Source organism: Stenella coeruleoalba, assembly GCF_951394435.1.
Source record: "Stenella coeruleoalba genome assembly, chromosome: 2".
NCBI lineage: Eukaryota > Metazoa > Chordata > Mammalia > Artiodactyla > Delphinidae > Stenella > Stenella coeruleoalba.
Genome location: NC_137147.1, coordinates 87,375,142 through 87,394,761, shown reverse-complemented (window position 1 = coordinate 87,394,761; position 19,620 = coordinate 87,375,142). Strand labels below are relative to the sequence as shown.

At 55.8% G+C, this 19,620-nt stretch overlaps 1 protein-coding gene across 2 annotated transcripts; it reads left to right on the top strand.

The window, feature by feature from the left end:
- Positions 1-323: 323 nt before the first annotated feature.
- LOC307183108 (dual oxidase 2) lies at positions 324-18,471 on the top strand (the record flags this gene model as incomplete). Of its 2 annotated transcripts, none has more annotated exons than XM_079915138.1 (33): positions 324-396; positions 684-773; positions 1,025-1,189; positions 1,788-1,975; positions 2,131-2,332; positions 2,431-2,597; positions 2,978-3,038; positions 3,186-3,282; positions 3,726-3,816; positions 4,091-4,193; positions 4,680-4,843; positions 5,378-5,553; positions 5,755-5,873; positions 6,235-6,372; positions 6,595-6,708; positions 6,906-7,108; positions 7,404-7,589; positions 8,365-8,590; positions 8,670-8,763; positions 10,365-10,552; positions 11,074-11,143; positions 11,568-11,651; positions 12,187-12,365; positions 12,523-12,753; positions 12,914-13,013; positions 13,720-13,769; positions 14,061-14,188; positions 14,440-14,593; positions 15,869-16,101; positions 16,329-16,487; positions 16,811-16,966; positions 17,117-17,245; positions 17,524-18,471. In XM_079915138.1, the coding sequence occupies 33 exons, from the start codon at positions 327-329 to the stop codon at positions 17,644-17,646; spliced, it is 4,638 nt and encodes a 1,545-aa protein (XP_079771264.1). In that variant the 3' UTR covers positions 17,647-18,471. The 2 variants fall into 2 exon arrangements, with proteins under 2 accessions (XP_079771264.1, XP_079771263.1); XM_079915137.1 differs by having other exon boundaries at positions 327-396; positions 10,365-10,556; positions 11,057-11,143.
- Between the last annotated feature and the right edge of the window lie 1,149 nt (positions 18,472-19,620).

The following is a 19,620-nucleotide window of genomic DNA, read 5'->3' as shown; positions in this document are numbered from 1 at the left end:
TTTGTTCGGGACCTGGGAGGCTGGAGGTAAAGTCCTGCCAGGGACTGACAAGCCCCAAAGGATTTGTGCCTCCCGGGTTCCTGTGTGTGATCGGGGTTAGTTCTTCCACGGGGTGGAGGGTGGGGACCAGTGTCACTGCCTTGAGGGCTGCTTATGCGTTTAAAAAAGTGCCCCGCAGGTGCGGGTACTTGGTGACGTTTCTAAAAGCTTCGATCCAGAAGTGGACACGGCTGGTGCCTCCTCCTCCTGTGCCAACTGTCGGTGTGGGGGACGCCTGCTCCGTGTCTCTATGTACCACCTCCCACCCTTTTGGCCACAGGGTCAGCATGGTCCGTGCAAGGCCAGAGGCCCTGGTGCTCCTGGGAGCTCTGCTGACTGCACTCCTGGACCCAGCGGGTAAGTACCAGGCGCCCCTAGTTCGGGATGTCTCCCAGTTTCCCTTGGGAGTTGGGGAAGGGAGACGTGCAGGCAAGCGGCTTCCTGAGGCTGGAAGATCGGGTGAGATGGCTGAGCGGCTCAGCCAGATGGGAAACTTCCTGGCGCAGCCTAGACGCCGGGCGAGTATCGCCACTTGGGTCGGGTTGGGGGCGCTCGGCGGTCTGGAGAAGCACGGGCCGAGGCCGTCGGGTCCCAGAGGGGTCGCAGGGAGGCTAGCACTGAGTGGACCACCCTCTGACCCACAGGAGGCCAGGGCTCAGTCTCGCTGACCTGGGAAGTGCAGCGCTATGACGGCTGGTTCAACAACCTGAGGCACCACGAGCGTGGCGCTGCCGGTGCGTCCCTTGGTCTGGGGTGGAGAACGGCTAGTGAAGGGCAGGGTCGCGGGAGACCCGGCGCGGAGAAGCCGAGAGAGCGAGCCGCCAGTCGCCCGGCTGCCTGCGCCGCGAATTCCTGTACACCCCTGGGGACAGAAGAAGGGGTCTCGTCAGTGGGAGTGGGGAGTTGGAGGGAGGAGTAGAGCGAGTTTCGTGGGCTTGTTGGAGACGGAGTGCTCAGACAGAGCCCGGCTCCCTGCTTCCCACAGGCTCCCGACTGCGGCGCCTTGTACCTGCTAATTACGCGGACGGCGTGTATCAGGCTCTGGGGGAGCCGCTGCTGCCCAACCCGCGCCGACTCAGCAACGCCGCCATGCGGGGCAAAGCTGGGCTGTCATCCAGCCGCAATCGCACAGTGCTGGGGGTCTTCTTCGGTGAGAGCAAAGTGGGAGAACGCGTCTTCGGTGAGGGTTGACCTGGCGCTCAGCTCAGAGCCTGGGGAGAGGGGCCCTGAGGCCTCTCTGCAAGTCCACAGGAGACCGATACAAGACCCCGAACCACTTCCTCTCCCCACCAAGCCTCACTTCAAGCCTTTCTTCCTCTTGGAGGGATTTGGGGGTGTTGATTCGGGGGTATTTGCTCTCCTAATCTTTCTCTTATCACTGACTACAAACCCAGGAGTGCCACTAACCCTCATTATAGCTCTTAGAAGCTGATTCCACTACCGCCCCTCTCCTGTTGTGATTATATCTTCTCTCCCCCGAAGAGGGAGGGAGAGGCAGGATCTGTTAGGAGAGGGGGACTGGCTTGGGGGAGCCCTTACATTAATTCTATTATTTTGATTCTCCCAACAACATTATGGGGTGGGCGAGGAGGGTACTATAACCCCACTTTGCAAATTAGAAAAATGTTTTAGAGCTGGTGGCGCGGAATTTGCCTTGGAACATCTGCCTTTAGGCTCTTCAGAAATTGGCGTCAGCCTTGGAGGTGGGGAGTAGCAATTCTCACCAGTTTGCCCCCCGACGCCCGCAGGCTACCACGTGCTCTCGGACCTGGTGAGCGTGGAAAAGCCTGGCTGCCCAGCCGAGTTCCTCAACATCCACATCCCGCCCGGAGACCCCGTGTTCGATCGCGACCAGAGCGGGGACGTGGTGCTGCCCTTCCAGAGGAGTCGCTGGGACCCCGAGACCGGACAGAGCCCCAGCAACCCCCGGGACCTGGTGGGCAGGGCAGGCGGCTGGGGGGGGTGGGGTGGGGCGGGACCTGAGGCAGCTGTGGAGAGGCTCCCACCACCCGCAACGGCCGCCCGGCCCTCGCCCGCCCTGAGCCGCCTCGGCCACCCGACCCCCGGCTCAGCCTCCCGCTGTCCCCGCAGACCAACGAGGCGACGGGCTGGCTGGACGGCAGCGCCATCTATGGCTCCTCGCACTCCTGGAGCGACGAGCTGCGCAGCTTCTCCGGTGGGCAGCTGGCGTCGGGGCCCGACCCCGCCTTTCCCCGGAACGCGCAGGACCCGCTGCGCATGTGGACTGCGCCCGACCCCGCCACGGGACGGCGCGGGCCCCGGGGGCTGTACGGTGAGGCGGCGGGGGCACGGGCTTGGGGCCGACGAGGTGCGCCCCCCTCGGGCCCACCCGCGCTCAACTCCTCCCCTGTGTCCCCACCGCGCGGGCAGCCTTCGGGGCGGAGCGAGGGAACCGCGAGCCCTTCCTGCAGGCGCTGGGCCTGCTCTGGTTCCGCTACCACAACCTGTGGGCGCAGAAGCTGGCCCGCCAGCACCCGCTCTGGGATGACGAGGAGCTGTTCCAGCACGCGCGCAAGAGGGTCATCGCCACCTACCAGGTCGGTCGCGCAGCCCTGCCCCCACGTCCTTGTCCCCGGGAGACTCCGCTGCCCCGCAGAGCCCTCCATCCTTGGACAAGCCCACCCAGAAACACCCCTCCCCAGACAGCTACCGTCTAGGGAAAGTCCCTGAGAGTGATAAGGAGGCAAAGCGCTAGTTATACCAGAGGTTTTCTCGTGATTGTTATTTAGCTGCCCCTCCCCCCTGCCCTCGTTCCTCGTGGGCAACGGGAACCTCCGCCCCTCTCCTGTTTGAGTGTCTCTCCCGTGACTGCCCTGCCTGGTCCTCGTCTCACACCTAAGCCTTCCTTGAGCTCAGATCCTTCCTGGCCTGGCTGCTCCAGCGCTGGCCTCCCATTTCCCCCTCTCTTGACCCTCAGAACATCGCGATGTATGAGTGGCTGCCCAGCTTCCTGCAGCAAGCACCGCCGAATTACACAGGTGAGGGAGTTTGGGGAACACCTGGGCTGAGGAGGGGTTTGAGGAGGGGGAGGGGGTCAGGATCCATAGGACAAAGAAGACAGGTGGGTTCGTGTGACGAGTGTGTGAGGGTAAAGAGCCTATTTCTCTTCTTACCCCTGTGGACAGAGTACTGCCCTTTCCTGGACCCCAGCATCTCTCCGGAGTTCCTGGTGGCCTCTGAGCAGTTCTTCTCCACCATGGTGCCCCCTGGCGTCTACATGAGGTGAGGGAGGGTCTGGCTGAGCATCACACTGGCAGAGGTGAAGAATTAGTGGTCTTGTGGGCCTGGGGCCTTTTTTACACCCCTACAGTTTCATGGGGGAAAAGAAGCAGAATTTCGTGCCCTGAAACAGCACCCTGGGGTAGGAAGTTCAGTCTTAACAGGAAAATCTCCCCATTTCCTCCTAATGGCTGAACTTCAGTTGTTGAGAGCAGGATTTGTCCAGCAGCTGGGTCACTCTCTTCCCTCCTTCCCTTCCTACCCTGTGTGGACAAAGAGCAACCTCTACCTTCAATCCGCACTCGTTGCCAAACCCCTGCCATGTTCAAGGAAGTTCCGAGGACACCTCTTAGTACTGGCCAGGCCCCCTCTGAATCCCTCGCCCCACTCAACCCCACCTCAACTTCTCTGAATTCTCTTACTGCATCCTTGATTCCCCATTTCAGAAACACCAGCTGTCATTTCCAGATGGTCCTGAATGAGGGTTTTGGCAGCTCCCCAGCTCTCAGAGTCTGCAACAGCTACTGGATTCGGGAGGTCAGCCTGGGGTCAGGGGCAAGGGGAGGTGGGTCAAGGTCAGTCTCATCACACAGGCTGGGAAAAGCAACAATTCCAGTTCTTAGGTGTTGCAGCTCCAGGGTGGTGGGAGTTGAAGGGTAGAGTGATCAGAAAATTATCTGGGGACAACAGCTCAAGAGAGTCTAGGACTGGCCAAGGGCCCTTTATCCTGAGGTGCTGCAGTGGTCCTGAGAAGGACCTGGCTTTAGGGAGGGGCCTGAGAACCTACCTTGAGTGTGTTGTTTTATTCCAGAACCCCAATCTGAACAGTGCCGAGGCAGTGAATCATCTGCTGCTGGGAATGGCCTCCCAGATTTCGGAGCGGGAGGACAACATAGTGGTTGAAGATCTGAGGGGTAAGCACTGGAGGCAGAGGGGATGAGGGCCCAGAGGTCCGGGAGCCTGGGGACCCTTCTGGGTTAAGCATCAGGCAGACCTAGGGTACCTATAAAGCAGGAACATAGATAAACACACAGCAAACAGCCATTAGAAGAAAACAAGCTTTATTCTAAATTACTAACATCTGAGGGTGTGGGGGAAGGGTGGCACCACAATCTCTGGTGCTTAGGTCGCTAAAGGTTTTTGTCCAGCCCTATGCTGAGGTTAAGTAGGTGGGACAGGGAATTTACTGCTTGGTGACTAGAACAGTCCTGAGTCTTAGGGGAAGAGTTTTGCCAGAAAAATTGCCCCTGGTCACACATGATGACAGTGACCCTGCACCAAGGCAGGGCACATGTCGAGGAGTGCTGAGTGTGGGTAATGCCAACAGCCCAATTCAAGGCTGCTGGGCGAAGAAGGGTTAGAGGGACTGAGCCTAGAGCCTGGTCCTCTCTCCTCCTCAGATTACTGGCCTGGCCCTGGCAAGTTCTCCCGCACTGACTATGTGGCCAGCAGCATCCAACGTGGCCGAGATATGGGGCTGCCCAGCTATAGCCAAGCCCGACAGGCCTTGGGGCTGGAGACCCCAGGGAACTGGAGTGACCTCAACACCACCGTGGACCGTCAGGTCAGGAATAGTGATGATGATAATGGCAGCTAAAGCTTTCTTGTGGTGATACTGTTCTAAGTCCTTTACACATGTAACACATTTAATCTATGTCAAGAACGTTACAGAGTAGAGACCATAATTATCGCCATTTTACTGATGACATAATTGGTAAGTCAGTCTTGGAAGCAGGATTTAAATTCAGCCATCTGATTCCAGAGTATCCTCACCACTGCATTGTACCATTACTGCAGAGTGGCCCCTGGGTTGGGTGCCATTGTCCTATTCCTGCAGGATCTCGCCCCATGAGTTGGGTGACCCTGAAGCTGCTGATCACTGGGGATAGGCGGTCTGGGTAGTGACGCACTGGTCCTCCCACCAGACTTGTCACCACCTGAGGAGTGCTGCCTAGATAGAGGACACTTCCTCAGGCCTGAGCAGCAAGCCAGGCAGCTGATGGGGTCCTGTGTTTGAGGGATGGGGCAATAGTGGCTGCCCTCCCAACACAAAACCGTATCCACGCTCACACGCTCCTCACTTCCTGTGTGGCCCCAGATGCTGGAGGCCATAGCCGCCCTGTACAACCAGGACGTGTCCCGGCTGGAGCTACTCCCCGGGGGGCTCCTGGAGAGCCATGGGGGCCCTGGACCCCTCTTCAGCACCATCGTCCTCGATCAGTTTGTGCGACTGCGGGATGGCGACCGCTACTGGTTTGAGAACAGCAGGAATGGGTGAGGCCTGCCTGGGTTCCCACCTCAGACTCTACCTCGGCCTGGGCCCCAGACCCTCTGCCTGTAAACAGCACCCGGATGTCCCAGCACCCCTCCCCAACCCCTCTCGATCTCTTTTCTCATCTGGGTCCCTGGGCCTGAGTTTGCTGGAGACCTGTGTCCCCTTCCCATCCCAACAATTCCTGGCTTTCTCTAACTTAGGCTATTCTCCACGGAGGAAATTGCAGAAATCAGAAACACCACTCTTCGGGACGTGCTGGTGGCTGTCACCAGCGTGAACCATAGTGCCCTGCAGCCCAATGTCTTTATTTGGCAACAAGGTGGGTGGCCTGGGAGAACACAAGCAATGGTGGCAGAGAAGAGACAGAGGTTGTGTGGGGATCACTTGGTGCTGTCCAGGGAGCTGGGCACCGGCAGCTCCTTCTGTGTTGGTCTGGGAGGCCTGCATTAGGCCACCTCCCCCAGTAGAGACTAGACTGGTTTGCAGGCTGAACCTTGTGGTCAAGTTGGGATAGATGCTGAGAGATGGGATGTGGAAGAGGAATTTTTGACGGGAACAAGTTCCAGGGAGGAGGGTTTGGGAGGGAGTGGGTACCTGGTCCTTTATAGGACAGAAGGGAAGGCTGCCTGGCCAAGGAGTGGGATCCTCAGGCCCTGAGATCTTCTGTGTCTTTCCCTCAGGTGCACCCTGCCCTCAGCCCCGGCAGCTCACAAGTGAAGGCTTGCCCCCCTGTGTGCCCCTGACTGTGACTCATTTCTTCGAGGGCAGTGGTCCTGGTTTTGGCATCACCATCGTGGCTCTGTGCTGTCTCCCCCTAGGTGAGCCCTTTACCCCTTCGCCCATTTCTCTTCTGGCTCCCCTCCTCCTCACAGACTGTCCCTGCCCCTCATTATCTGCTGGCCTGTAAGGCTAGCTCCTAGGTACATTTGAAGCCAGGCTCAAGGGGCCTTGGGAAGGGAGGGGCGGCAGCCAAAGCCTCAGTGAAGCTGTAGGCGAGGCCGCGCCCCCCCCACCCAGTGTCTCCTTCTGACCCCCTTCAGTGAGCCTGCTTATCTCTGGGGTGGTGGCCTATTTCCGGGGCCAAGAGCTCAAGAAGCTACAAAAGAAAGGCAGAGAGAGTGTGAAGAAAGAAGCAGCCAAAGATGGAATGTCAGGTGAGATGGGGCCAAGGGACGGGAAGAGGGAAGGGGACAGATGGGGGGGCGGTGCTGGGAGAAAGAACTAGGTTACAGATGTGGGGAGAGAGCCAGGCTTTGGGGGTGCCTGCTCAGACTGGCAGAGTGGAGCTAGCCTGAGGGCAGGGGCCTGGGGAACTTTGCTGAACCACTCTGCCCCATTGTCCCTTCCCTAGCGATGGAGTGGCCGGGACCCAGGGAGAGGAGCTATCCCATCACCATCCAGCTGCTCCCAGACAGGCGTCTGCAGGTCCTGGACAGGCGTCTCTCTGTGCTCCGCACCATCCAGCTGAGGCCCCCGCAGCAGGTCCACCTCATCCTGTCCAGCAACAGCGGACGCCGCACCCTGCTGCTCAAGATCCCCAAGGAGTATGACCTGGTATGGCCCATCCTGCCTCCCCAGCTTGGGCTGCCCTCGCACATCTCCCCTCTCACGGCGAGTCCTCTCCGGCCACCCCGTCCTCAGCTACAGAGCTCAGTTGTGAAGGCTGATGCTGGGAGGATCCACTCCTTTCAGAGGTCCCCAGCCCCACCACACTCTCCCTCTGATCCCCTTTGAGCCTCTCACCTGGCCCCAGCCGGGATGGAATGGGGGACAGCTTTTTTCTCCATCCCCCAACCCAAGACCCTCTGAGGGGAGGCTGAACCAGAAGCTTGAGCCTTCCTCCCACCAGGTGATGCTGTTTAACTCCGAGGAAGAGCGAGGCACCTTCGTGCAGCAGCTGCAGGGCTTCTGTGAGAGCTGGACTCTGGGCCTTGATGTGGCTGAGATGAGTGAGAACGAGCTGTTCAGGAAGGCTGTGACCAAGCAGCAGCGGGGCCGCATCCTGGAGGTCTTCTTCAGACACCTCTTTGCCCAGGTGCCTGACTGTGCCTTTTGGAGGCAGGACCGGGCCCAGGGGTTGAAGGGACCCTGGGCTGGACAGGACCCTATGTGGGGTGATCTAAGCTTCTGCTCTGCGGGCTGGAGATTTCAGTTTCCTCATCTATGAAACAGTGATTAAAATAGGATCCATCCCTCTAGGTTGCTGTGAGGATTCAGGGAGATGGTCTGCATCAGTGGTTCTCAAAGTGTGGCCCCTGGACCAGCAGCAGCAGGCTCATCTGGGAATTTGTTAGAAATTCAAGTCCTCAGGCCCTTCCCCAAGACCTAGGAAATCAGGAACTCTGGGGTTGGGGCCCACAAGCCCACCAGAGGCTTCTGATTCACTCTAAAGTTTGATAAACACTGTTCTATGTGTGCTTGCTTCGTTATAGGCATTTAACAAATGGTAGTTACATGTATATGACTTTTAAAATCAGGCACATGACAGCCCTGTCTGAATTGACAAGAGAATGTATCTTTAGCCCCTTCCTCCCTGTCCACTTAATGTCTGCTGCAGCTTCTGTCCCCAGTGTAGGCTCTCTCACTTTGCATTCCCAAACCGTGCCCCTCCCCATTCCCACCCCATCCCCTGCTACAGTCACCCCCTCTGCAGGAAAGCAGAAGCCCAAGTCAGAAGTTTATCTAATGACCGTGAGCAGCCACCAGGACTCACCCTTTCTGAGCTGGACTTTGGGGAGATGTGAGAGGTCACTGAACTGCTTCCAGCCTCACCTCCTTCTCTCCTTCCCTCTGCTGCTGCCCGAGTGCAGGTGCTGGACATCGACCAGGCAGACGCCGGGACCCTGCCCCTGGATTCGTCACAGAAGGTGCGGGAGGCCCTGACGTGTGAGCTGAGCCGGGCCGAGTTTGCCGAGTCCCTGGGCCTCAAGCCCCAGGACATGTTTGTGGAGTCCATGTTTTCTCTGGCCGACAAGGACGGCAATGGCTACCTGTCCTTCCGGGAGTTCCTGGACGTCCTGGTGGTCTTCATGAAAGGTAGGGGGATGGTGGACCATCCCAGGAGTCAGGTGTCTTTCAGCAGAGAGTTGACGGGCATCCCCCTATGTCTTGCCAGGCTCCCCAGAGGACAAGTCCCGCTTGATGTTCACCATGTATGACCTTGATGGGAATGGCTTCCTCTCCAAGGACGAGTTCTTTACCATGATGCGGTATGGGGTGGGCCCCTCCAGTCCTGAGACTTCCTGATATTTTAAACAGGAAAACAGGTCAGGTCAGAGGAGGGTAGGCGAGGAGGTTATGAGTCCATCTACATTGAGAGGTGGCCTAGGTACTATATCCTAGACGCTCAGAGCATCCAGCTTCAGAAGTTTATCTGGCCAGGCCCCTGCCTCCAGGAGAGTCTGTATTTGCAGTGCCAACACCACCAGAAAATTCTCCCCTAGTTACAAAAGACAACCAACATCAAGATGACCAGTAACAAAGCCCACTAACCCCTTCTGGATGCCTTTGGGTCTTTGCTAACTCTTCAAATGCTGTGCTTTACACAGTGAGATAATGAATCATGGAGGACGGATGCCCTGGGTTACTGCCAGTATTAACCACCATGACAGGCAGGAGGAGAAACATGGAAAGTTCTTCTATATTCCAACCCTTCTCTCTTCCTGCTTCTTAAGCCATTTCTGGTTGTGGTGTGCCGATAAAGACCAGTTTTGAGCTCACAGGCTTATTCCTGAAGACCGTGCTCCACAGCTGCCTACAGCTCTATAAGGACAGGGTTCATATCTCTCTTTGTTCCCTGCTGAATCCCCTCCTCCGCACTGTGATTGGCACATAGCAGGCATTCAATACATAGTTAACTGAATCAGATGAAACAAATAAGTAAATGAATAAACAGAATGCGTAGAACAGCCCAGACCCTTTTAACTCTTCTACCCCTGTAAGCCTCCTCATTGCTTTCAGCTTTCACCTTAACTGTCACATTCTTTACAGTCCAGATACCACAACTGGACATGGGCTTCTGAAAGGGCTAGGGCGAGGCGCATTGCAGTTGTCCCTCGCTGGGCGTGCTGCTGCAGGACCCTCTAGGAGACGGTCTCTGCCCCCAGGGGCTGAGGTCCACCTCCTTGGCCTGTACTCAGTGTGGCTCTTGCTCAGTCTCACCCTGAGCCAGTGGGATGATGTGTTTTTTAATGTGATGGCAGTGCTTGCTGTGCCGTGCACACAAAGGTCTTTTTCTGCTGGACTCACACAAACTTGCATGTTTGTTTGCTTTTGTCCCAAAAGCACAGTCTAAGAAAAGAGTTATGGCCACTGTAGCTGCCACTGTGGGTGCTGTCACATTGGGTGCGGAGATACTCCTGCCTATGCCCCAGGCTGTTGGCACAAGGCAGCAGCAGCCAGTGCAGCTACATCTCCTCTCCCAACCCCCCGCTGGACCACGAACGGGGTGCCCAGCGGTGGTGTGGGAGGTATCAACATAAGAGCCTGCCACGTGAGAGAGCCATGGCACACCTGGACAAGTCCCTACACTAAGTGGACATTCATCCCAGCTGTAGGTGCCCCCCTGTTTGGGGACTGCTTTCTTTAACTGGTCAAGGTCACTTTGAATTTTGTTCTGCCTTTTGAGCCCTTGGCCACCCCACCCAGCTTAGCGTCAGCAGCAGGCTGGATGAACACCTTCTCAGTGCCATTTCCTGGGTCACTGGTAACCACATTAGATAGGCCGGGACCCACCCCACCCAGCACCTGCCTGAACCTGACCTTGCCAGGTGACAGGCTGCGTTCGTCTCTCCTCCCTCCCCCTGCCCAGGTCCTTCATCGAGATCTCCAACAACTGCCTGTCCAAGGCCCAGCTGGCTGAGGTGGTGGAGTCCATGTTCCGGGAGTCGGGCTTCCAGGACAAGCAGGAGCTGACGTGGGAGGACTTCCACTTCATGCTGCGGGACCATGACAACGAGCTCCGCGGCACCCAGCTCTGTGTCAAGGGTGGAGGTGGAGGTGTGTGAGTTTGGAAGGCGTCAGGAATGGACGTGTCTTCAAAATGAGAGTTCCTGGTGCATAGCACTCAGGTCTTATTTCTCTTTTAGTCCTTGGTGCCTGGTAGAGAGCCAGGCACGTGTAATCAAGGGCATCACATACACCTGCGCAATTTATGCACAAAGATACCCACTGAGGGGTCAGGGCAGGCTGAAGTCCAGCCTACATTCTACACACCAACCATGTGCATTGGTCTGGGGTGTGTCTGGCCAGAGGAAGAGGCCCTATTTTCTCTACACAAAGGACCTGCAGGGTTGCATCCGCCTGGAGGGGGGCCCCTTTTCTAATTGCACTCAGTTGCCACATTGTCTAGCAGTGGCCGCCGCCCTGTGTACAGTGGGTGCTCGGTGTGGGCAGTGAGGGGAGCAAGGCTGGGGAAAGAGATGGGGACACGACCAAGTCACTGGCAAGTGCCACGGCAGCCTTCCTAGGACAGTCTCCTCCCTCGTGGGGAAGCCCGTCCAGCTTCTTGTTCTCCCCAGGTACTGGAGACATTCTTAAACCAAACGTCAGCTGTCGAGTGTCATTCATCACTCGGACTTCTGGGGAACGGTGAGTGGGAATGGGGCACTGGGAGGTGCCCCGGCTGGGTCCCCTGCAGAGAAATGAAGGAGTAGGGCTGGTGGAATCAGCCCCTGGGCCAGACATTTGCTCTGAAAGTAGCTTTCAGCGCACGGTTGTTCTAGCCCAAGTTCCAGCTGCCTCACACACATAACCCCTTACTGCTCAGGAGCCTGGCTCTCTCCCTGCCCCTCCAGGACAGAATCATTCTACAGAACATGTGATCAGATCATGTTCATTCCTTCTGTCTTGCCTTCTGCCTGGCTTCTTTCTGACCGGTTTTATGGGCAGGTTCTGTGGACAGAAATGAGTCCCAGGATCTATCCCCTCCCACACCAGCCCCAACTCTGACTTGGCAGTTCTTCTCCTGGCTGCAAAGACAAGGGGAGAATGAAACCCATTTTTCTCTTCTCAGTTCTTACCCTCAGGGAGTGGGGCTCCCTGTGTCAGAAGCCCCAGAGTTGGGAGGCCCTGGGTTGAAGAAGAGGTTTGGCAAAAAGTAAGTGTTTCCCAGACCCTTGACCCGAGGAGACATGGGGAGAAGTCTCAGGGTCTCTGGTCTGCGCACACCCCCACACACAAGGAACCATCCTGAGACTCATTCCAGGTGTCCCTGACCGGATTGGCAGGCTATTGAGTTAATGACTCTTCAACCTCTTCCAACCTCTGCACCCTAATCTTCAGGCAGGGGGCCTGGCACTCGGATGCAACACCAGGCAGTGAGGGGTCTCCTGGCTCCTGCCTGCTTTGGGCACAGCAGTGAGGCCTGTGCAGGGAGCAGGAAGAAGGAAGCACAGAACAGAGAGGAGGAGGTGGAGACGGAGTCGTGGGGAGACGGAGGAGTGGGTGGAGAGGGCAAATAAAGCCGAGAGGTAAAGGCTTGGCAGAGTGGATTCTACCCCCCAAAAGCTTTTTCTTTCATCTGTTGTGGCCCATCCTGACCGCTACCAGATCACCAGGTCTCCTTCATAGGGTGGCATTTAGGGGAGGACAGGGTGCCCTGATCTCGGGCCACCTGCCTCCCATTGCTGCAGGGCAGTGGTGCCCCCTCCCCGGCTATACACAGAGGCGCTGCGGGAGAAGATGCAGCGGGGCTTCCTGGCCCAGAAGCTGCAGCAGTACAAGCGCTTTGTGGAGAACTACCGGCGGCACATCGTGGTCGTGGCAATCTTCTCAGCCATCTGTGCCGGACTGTTTGTGGAGCGTGCTTACTGTAAGGAGAGTTCCAGGTTGTGGGCAGTGGGAGGGGAGACGTGAGAGCTTTCTGGTTGTTATTCTTGATCCTCAGGCATCTGGATAGGGGAGCCCAGCTGTTCTGACTGGGGTCCAGGCTTCTGTGCTGTGCTGATCCACCCCCACTGTGCCCCCAGACTATGCCTTTGCCTCGCCACCCTCGGGCATTGCAGAGACCACCCTCGTGGGCATCATCCTGTCGCGGGGCACGGCAGCCAGCGTCTCCTTCATGTTCTCCTACATCCTGCTCACCATGTGCCGCAACCTCATCACCTTCCTGAGAGAGACCTTCCTCAACCGCTACGTGCCCTTCGATGCCGCCGTGGACTTCCATCGCTGGATCGCCATGGCTGCTGTCGTCCTGGCCAGTATGTGGCTCCTGGGCACGCTCGCCACTGCTGCAGTCCCCTGGGTCGAGCTGTGGGGGAGGCAGTGGGGAGACTGGAGCTACTTATACTTCCTGTTCTCCTCGGGGCTGGAGGTAGAGTTGGCCCTGGAGGCGTCTCTAACAGGATGTGTCTCTTTCAGTTTTGCACAGTGCTGGCCACGTGGTGAATGTCTACATCTTCTCAGTCAGCCCCCTCAGCCTGCTGGCCTGCATCTTCCCCAGCGTCTTTGTGAATGATGGGTCAGTTTTGGGGAGGGTCCCCCTTGGGAATCCTGGGGCAGGCCTCAGGGTACAACAGAAAAGAGGTAGATGGCCCTAGACCCTCCACTCTCTCACTAAGTGAGGGCGAGAAGCTAGCATCCTCGGGGAAGCTGAGAGATGACTTCCTTGCCCTCAGGAAGGAAGCAGGCCGTAATTGGCCAGGAAAGGAGTTTGGGAGATGAAGTCGGAGCCTCTTTCTCACGCGTACCTGACACATAGCTTGCTATCTCAGCCTACTGTCCATTCACTGGGCAAATATTTGTGGAATACGTCCTGTGTGTCCATCCAGGAGCCAAAGAGTAGGGATGCCAAGATACATGCAGTCGTTCAACAAATATTTATTGAGCATTTACTCTGTGCTGGGCATTGTTTGAGCATAGGGATAGAGCATGGAGGTAAGCTCCCTGCCCTCATGGAGCTTACAGAATATGAACCAAGCACTTCAAGGAAGCAAAGGTCAGCTGCAGTAGGAGAATTCAAGATAACACAGGAGGAAGAATTGCTTTGAGATCAGAGGGTGGAACTGCAGGAAGCTGGGTGCCATGTTCTTTGGAAGGACCCTTGGCCATCTGGGTTGAGGCCCAGTAACCTCCGCATTCAAGGCCATCAGGAACAGAGTCACATTGCAACAGTGGTGGAGCCCCTCCTGCCCCAGCCTGAGGCTCTGGGTGTCTTTGTCCTACAGGTCCAAGCTTCCCCAGAAGTTCTACTGGTGGTTCTTCCAGACAGTCCCAGGTAAAGAGTAGACTGTATGTGGAGTCTGGGGTTTCTGTCTGAGGACTTTTGCTTTTGTCCTCCCTCATCTTCCCATGAACACACACTTGTCTATAGTGGTCATAGGATCCCTTTGCAGCCTCCAGCACAAGCCTCAGCTCCAGCTTCTTTGGGCAAGCTGTTCTGGGAGCCAGGGAGGGATGAGAGAGGTCAGGGAAGAAGAGCGGAATGGGGAAATGCCCTCTGGCATTCTCAGCCCAGGCTGAGGTCCCGAGGCCAGGGGCTCTCTGACCCTGTCCCCGCTGCCCCCAGGTATGACAGGGGTGCTCCTGCTCCTGGTTCTCGCCATCATGTATGTCTTCGCCTCCCACCACTTCCGGCGCCGCAGCTTCCGGGGCTTCTGGCTGACCCACCACCTCTACATTCTGCTCTACGTGCTGGTGAGGGACTTCTCTGGGCAGGGCCAGGCCACAAGGCAGAGATGAGCACTCATGATGTGGGGAGGGAGCAGGGTGAATTGGACGCGAGATCTCAGACCGAGACCCCAGACCCGAGACCACAGCCTATGGAGCCTATGCCAGCCCCACCTACCCTGCCCAGGCCCAGGGCCCAGGCAGGAAGTATCTGGGTAGGGTGGGTGCAGGAAGGGGGCCAGCTGGGCCTGAGCTATACTAACTGGCCATGTCTCCAGCTCATCATTCACGGCAGCTTCGCTCTGATCCAACTGCCCCGTTTCCACATCTACTTCCTGGTGCCAGCACTTATCTATGTGGGGGACAAGCTGGTGAGCCTGAGCCGGAAGAAGGTGGAGATAGGCGTGGTGAAAGCAGAACTGCTGCCTTCAGGTACCAGGCCTGGCCTGACCCTCGCTGGGCAGCATTGGAGGTCAACTCATGGGACGTGGGAAGACAGCTCCCCAGGCCTCCTCATCCCATTGCTGCCTCCGTTAGCCTCTCAGGGACTCCTGCAGCTTTCCTGATGGAACTACAGCCCCTAAAAGAGCTGTGTTTAGTTCCCAGGAGGACTTACAGACAGTGAGAAGTGACTTTGAGAAGAGGAGGCTGAAAGTGCATTCAGAGGTGTTTAAGGACAAGAAAGACCCGCGCTTGTGTGGCCTAGGTGCAGGGTGGGGAACCATACACCCCTCTCCCATTCCTTCCCTCAGAATAACCTCTCTTCAGAGACAGATAAATGGCCCAGACTGCAAGAGTCTGTTGTTGATAGTCAATGTTGGCCAGAGTGGGGATTCACATCAATGTAAAGGGTGGTGGAAGATGACTTAAGTGACAAGGGGCCAGCTAACCTTCAGGACTCACATAGTAAGAAAATTAACCTCACTTCAACTGTATTTCAATCAAGATCATTTAAGAACAAAGTCTCAGCATGGTATTAGCATGCCTTCTGCATCCTCCAGTACTTGCGAATCTCCTTTTTCCACAAAGAGAGAACAAGCCTGAGGCTCAGCTATGGTCAGGCAACAAACAGTATCCAGCTAAAATTTGATAAAACATGGTACCTTCTGTTTAGACCACATGATACTTAGGCAAGGCAATGTAGGGTATTGGTTAAGAGCTTGGACTCTGGAGCTAGATAGAGCACGGCCTCTGGAGCTAGATAGAGCACATGATGCTGGTTTTCTACTCACCTTAGGGACCTAAATGTTCTTCTCAAGGTAAATTGAATTGAAAAAGTAAGTCAATTTAAAGAAACATGTTAGATAAATGATAGTGCAGCAGGTGTGCTGATATGGCCCACCATAAAGGTAACCCTCATATGGTGGAGGTTTGGCAAACACTGAGATGGTACCTGGGGAGCCTGAGGTCCCCTGACCTAGTAGGCTGGTATCCAGGACAGTGGTATCAGGCCTGGGCCCTTAGTGGGAAGAAGCAGCAAAGAGGAGGGGAGGGGCTGGAACAGGAGAACAGAGAAGCCCAGCTCTTGAGTTACCCAGGAAACAGAGAAGGGCGCCCTCCAACTCCCAGCCCCAGAAGCCATACTCGCTCAGATCATGTTACTACTCCCTGTGCCTCAGGTGTGTGGAGAGGACAGGGTACCTGCCAGTCCTCAGGTACCAGGAGCAAGCCCTCTGATCCCTGCCCCTCCCTGCCCATGACCCCCAGGAGTGACCCACCTTGAGTTCCAGCGGCCCCAAGACTTTGAGTACAAGTCAGGACAGTGGGTGCGGATCGCCTGCCTGGCTCTGGGGACCAACGAGTACCACCCCTTCACCCTGACTTCTGCGCCCCACGAGGACACGCTTAGCCTGCACATCCGGGCAGCAGGGCCCTGGACCACCCGCCTCAGGGAGATCTACTCACCCCTGACGGGTGACAGCTGTGCCAAACATCCAAAGGTGCCCATCACTGGGAACCACTTTTGGGGTTCTGGCATTGATAGAAGGTCCCCACCCTCCCCGACCTTGGGATAAGATGCTCCAGCCACCCCAAAGCCAGACTGGGAGAGGGCTGGGGTGCCTCAAAGAAACTAGTTCTCCCTGTCCTCCCCGCCGCCCCCCCCCCATTTCTAACCTCAGAGCTGGGGAAGGGCCAGGCTCATCTCATCTTCCTCTTCTGTTGGCAGCTGTACCTCGATGGACCATTTGGAGAGGGCCACCAGGAGTGGCATAAGTTTGAGGTGTCCGTGCTGGTGGGAGGGGGCATTGGGGTCACCCCCTTTGCCTCCATCCTCAAAGACCTGGTCTTCAAATCATCCTTAGGCAGCCAAATGCTCTGTAAAAAGGTGAGTGTCCCTCTCCCATTCTTCAAAGAAATGGGGACAGACAGCCTGATTGTGTCCCCACATCCCAGCAGAGTAGCATGATAAAAAGTCCCTGGCTCCTAGGCAACTGGTTCTGCTGGGACCATTCATACCCAGTTGCCCAGATGGCAAACATTTGAGGGAGGGTAGGAGGTGTAGCCAGAAGAGCCTCTGCTGGGATCTGTGGCTAAGAAGCCTTGGATCAGGCCTGTGGGGGTCCAGGGCTTCCCACCATCTCAGTATAAGCATCTGGGTAGAGGAATCTTGAGCTGAGCTGAGTCAGAGCTTTAGTTGTGTGTCCCCAGATCTACTTCATCTGGGTGACACGGACCCAGCGGCAGTTTGAGTGGCTGGCTGACATCATCCGGGAGGTGGAGGAGAATGACCACCAGGACCTGGTGTCTGTGCACATCTACATCACCCAGCTGGCTGAGAAGTTTGACCTCAGGACCACCATGCTGGTACGTCAGGGCCGGCCAGGCAGGGCAGCTCAGTGGGTATGTGGGTTGAGGGTAAGGATGGCCAAGGCAGGTGGGTGGACCACCATCTGGACTAGGAGCTGACCCTGGCTCTGCCTGGCTGTGACCTTCCTCCTCTACTCCCTCCCCCAGTACATCTGTGAGCGGCACTTCCAGAAGGTGCTGAACCGGAGTCTGTTCACGGGCTTGCGCTCCATCACCCACTTTGGCCGACCCCCCTTCGAACCCTTCTTCGACTCTCTGCAGGAGGTCCACCCAAAGGTCAGTCCCACCCCGACCCATCCTTCCCCTGCCAGGACTTCCTGGCCCTCAAGCAGCCTGCAGCTGGGTACTGAGCAGAGGACCTCAGGATGGGGTCAAGCATTGGAGAAGGGCTTCAAACCCCACCCCCTGCCTCCCCAACTCAGGCTGCCTTCTCAGGGCCTGGGGTCAATGGCCTGGTCATTCCAGCCAGGCTTGAGAAGCAGCTTCCTCCTGGGGAGGAAGCCCACAGGCCTCTGCTTCTCTGCAACCACTGCCCCCCCCCCCACACTTGACAGGTGAGGAAGATTGGGGTGTTTAGCTGCGGCCCTCCAGGAATGACCAAGAATGTAGAGAAGGCCTGTCAGCTCATCAACAGGAAGGACCAGGCCCACTTTGTGCACCACTATGAGAACTTCTGAGCCCTCCCTCCCTGGTTCCTGATCCCTCCGTGGACCAGCCCTGCCAGCAGCTTCTGTCAGAATTCACCTCAGGCCTCAGCTGGAGAGCTGGAAGAGCCTCTCCCTCATTGCCCCATCTGTCCCAGGCTCTGAGAAGATAGAGGAGACCCTTCTAGCTTAAGCCACAGCAGGCTGTGGCAGACAAAGTGGGGAGGGGACAGTCCCTGCCTTGTGACAACTATGGAGGTGAAGAGATACAACCGCATTTTCCTCTGATAGGTCCCCATGTCTGTTTTCCTCCCAGAAAATCAATGTATTGCTTTGGTATTTTCTTGGCCTAGGCATTTGAGGGAGGACAGGGTGGGGATACCTGGTGTGAAGAGAGGGTTCAGAGTGAGAATCTCCTCAGAGCCCAGCTCAGAAGTTGCGATGCTAAACCTGGATGGCCTGCCTGCCTCAATTCAGTCTCCGAGGCCTTTTCCCTCCAGCTCTACCCCCCAACCCATTCCTGCTCTGAGAGGATCAGGAACCCTGAGGAGCAACCAGCAACGCCCGCTGCCCTCACCTCTTGGCTGGCCCTTCTCTTAGCCTGCTGGAGCAGCCCCTCAGCTCTGGTACCAAGGGAGTCCAGCCTCTCTGCCAATCATCCAGAGTTCCCACTCAGCTCCCTTCCTCCACAGGACTTGGATGACCAACTGTCCCAGTTTGCCCAGGACTCTCCCAGTCTTGGCACTGAAAGTCTCTTGTCCTAGGAAACCCCTCAATCCCAGGCAAATCAGGGCAGTTGGTCACCTTCCACAGGAGCCAATCTGGGACATCACCTCCATACTCTTTAAGACCCTTCCTTTTCCTTCTTCAACTGGCTCTTTCCTCAAAAGCTAAGCTGTAATTTAAAAAAACAAAAGGTATAATTTGCATAAAGTGTACAAATCTTAAAGTTACCATGTACTACATATGTTACTACTACCCAAATCAAGATATAGAACATTTCCATCACCCCAGAAACTTCCCTTGTACCCCTTCCAGTCAGTCTCCCCAAGCCTTAGAAGCAACCACAGATGTGATTTTTTGTTATTACTCCAGATTCATTTGGTCATACTGAATGTACTCTTTTGAAACTGGCTTGTCTTACTTAGCACAATGTCTCTGTGATTCATCCATGTTGTATATATCAGTAGTTTGTTCCTTTTTATTGATGTGTCGTATTCCATTGTAGAGATTACCACAGTTTATCCAATCTTCTGTTAATAGACATTTAGATTGTTTCTGGTTTTTGATAATTATGAATAAAGCTGCTATGAACTTTCTTAGGACTTATCTTTTGGTGAACATAATGCACTCATTCCTCTTGGGTATGTATCTAGGAGTAAAATTGCTGGGTAATAGCGTCCTCCAGCCAATAGGATCTGTGGCAGGGAGAGTTTCAGGCCATCTCCACATTCCTGCCCCAGGCTTCTGTCCTCATTGGTCATACTCTACCTCTTCTGACAGGTCAGATGCCTTTAGCTCCCTACCCTCTGTACTGAAGGAATCTCTGTGACAGAACTGGAAGAGCACCAGATCAGGAGCTAAGAGACCTGGATACGAGTGCCAACTTTGCCTATATGTAGCTACCGAGGAAAATCCCTCAACTTCTCTGAGCCTGTTTTCTCATGTATTAAAATGTCTGTGTGAGTATTAGGAAGACAGTGATACTGGCCCAGAAAATTATACAGATGAGAAAATTTATGAGAATATATTATACAATTGCAATGTATTTTGATTATTAATCTACCTATTTCCTAACAGCATCAGGCCTCCAGGCCTCCAGCCCTCCTGCCCCTCACTGGGTCTACAACCAGTCACTAATCCCAAACTCCAGCCCCTTAAGTCTCAGCCTTAGCTGTATTCCCAAATCTGGCCCATCAATTCCTTCCTTGTTCCTTTCTAAAGACCACTCAAAATATTTATCTGTCTCATCCTAATTCATCTACCCTTGCTAGACCAGATGATATT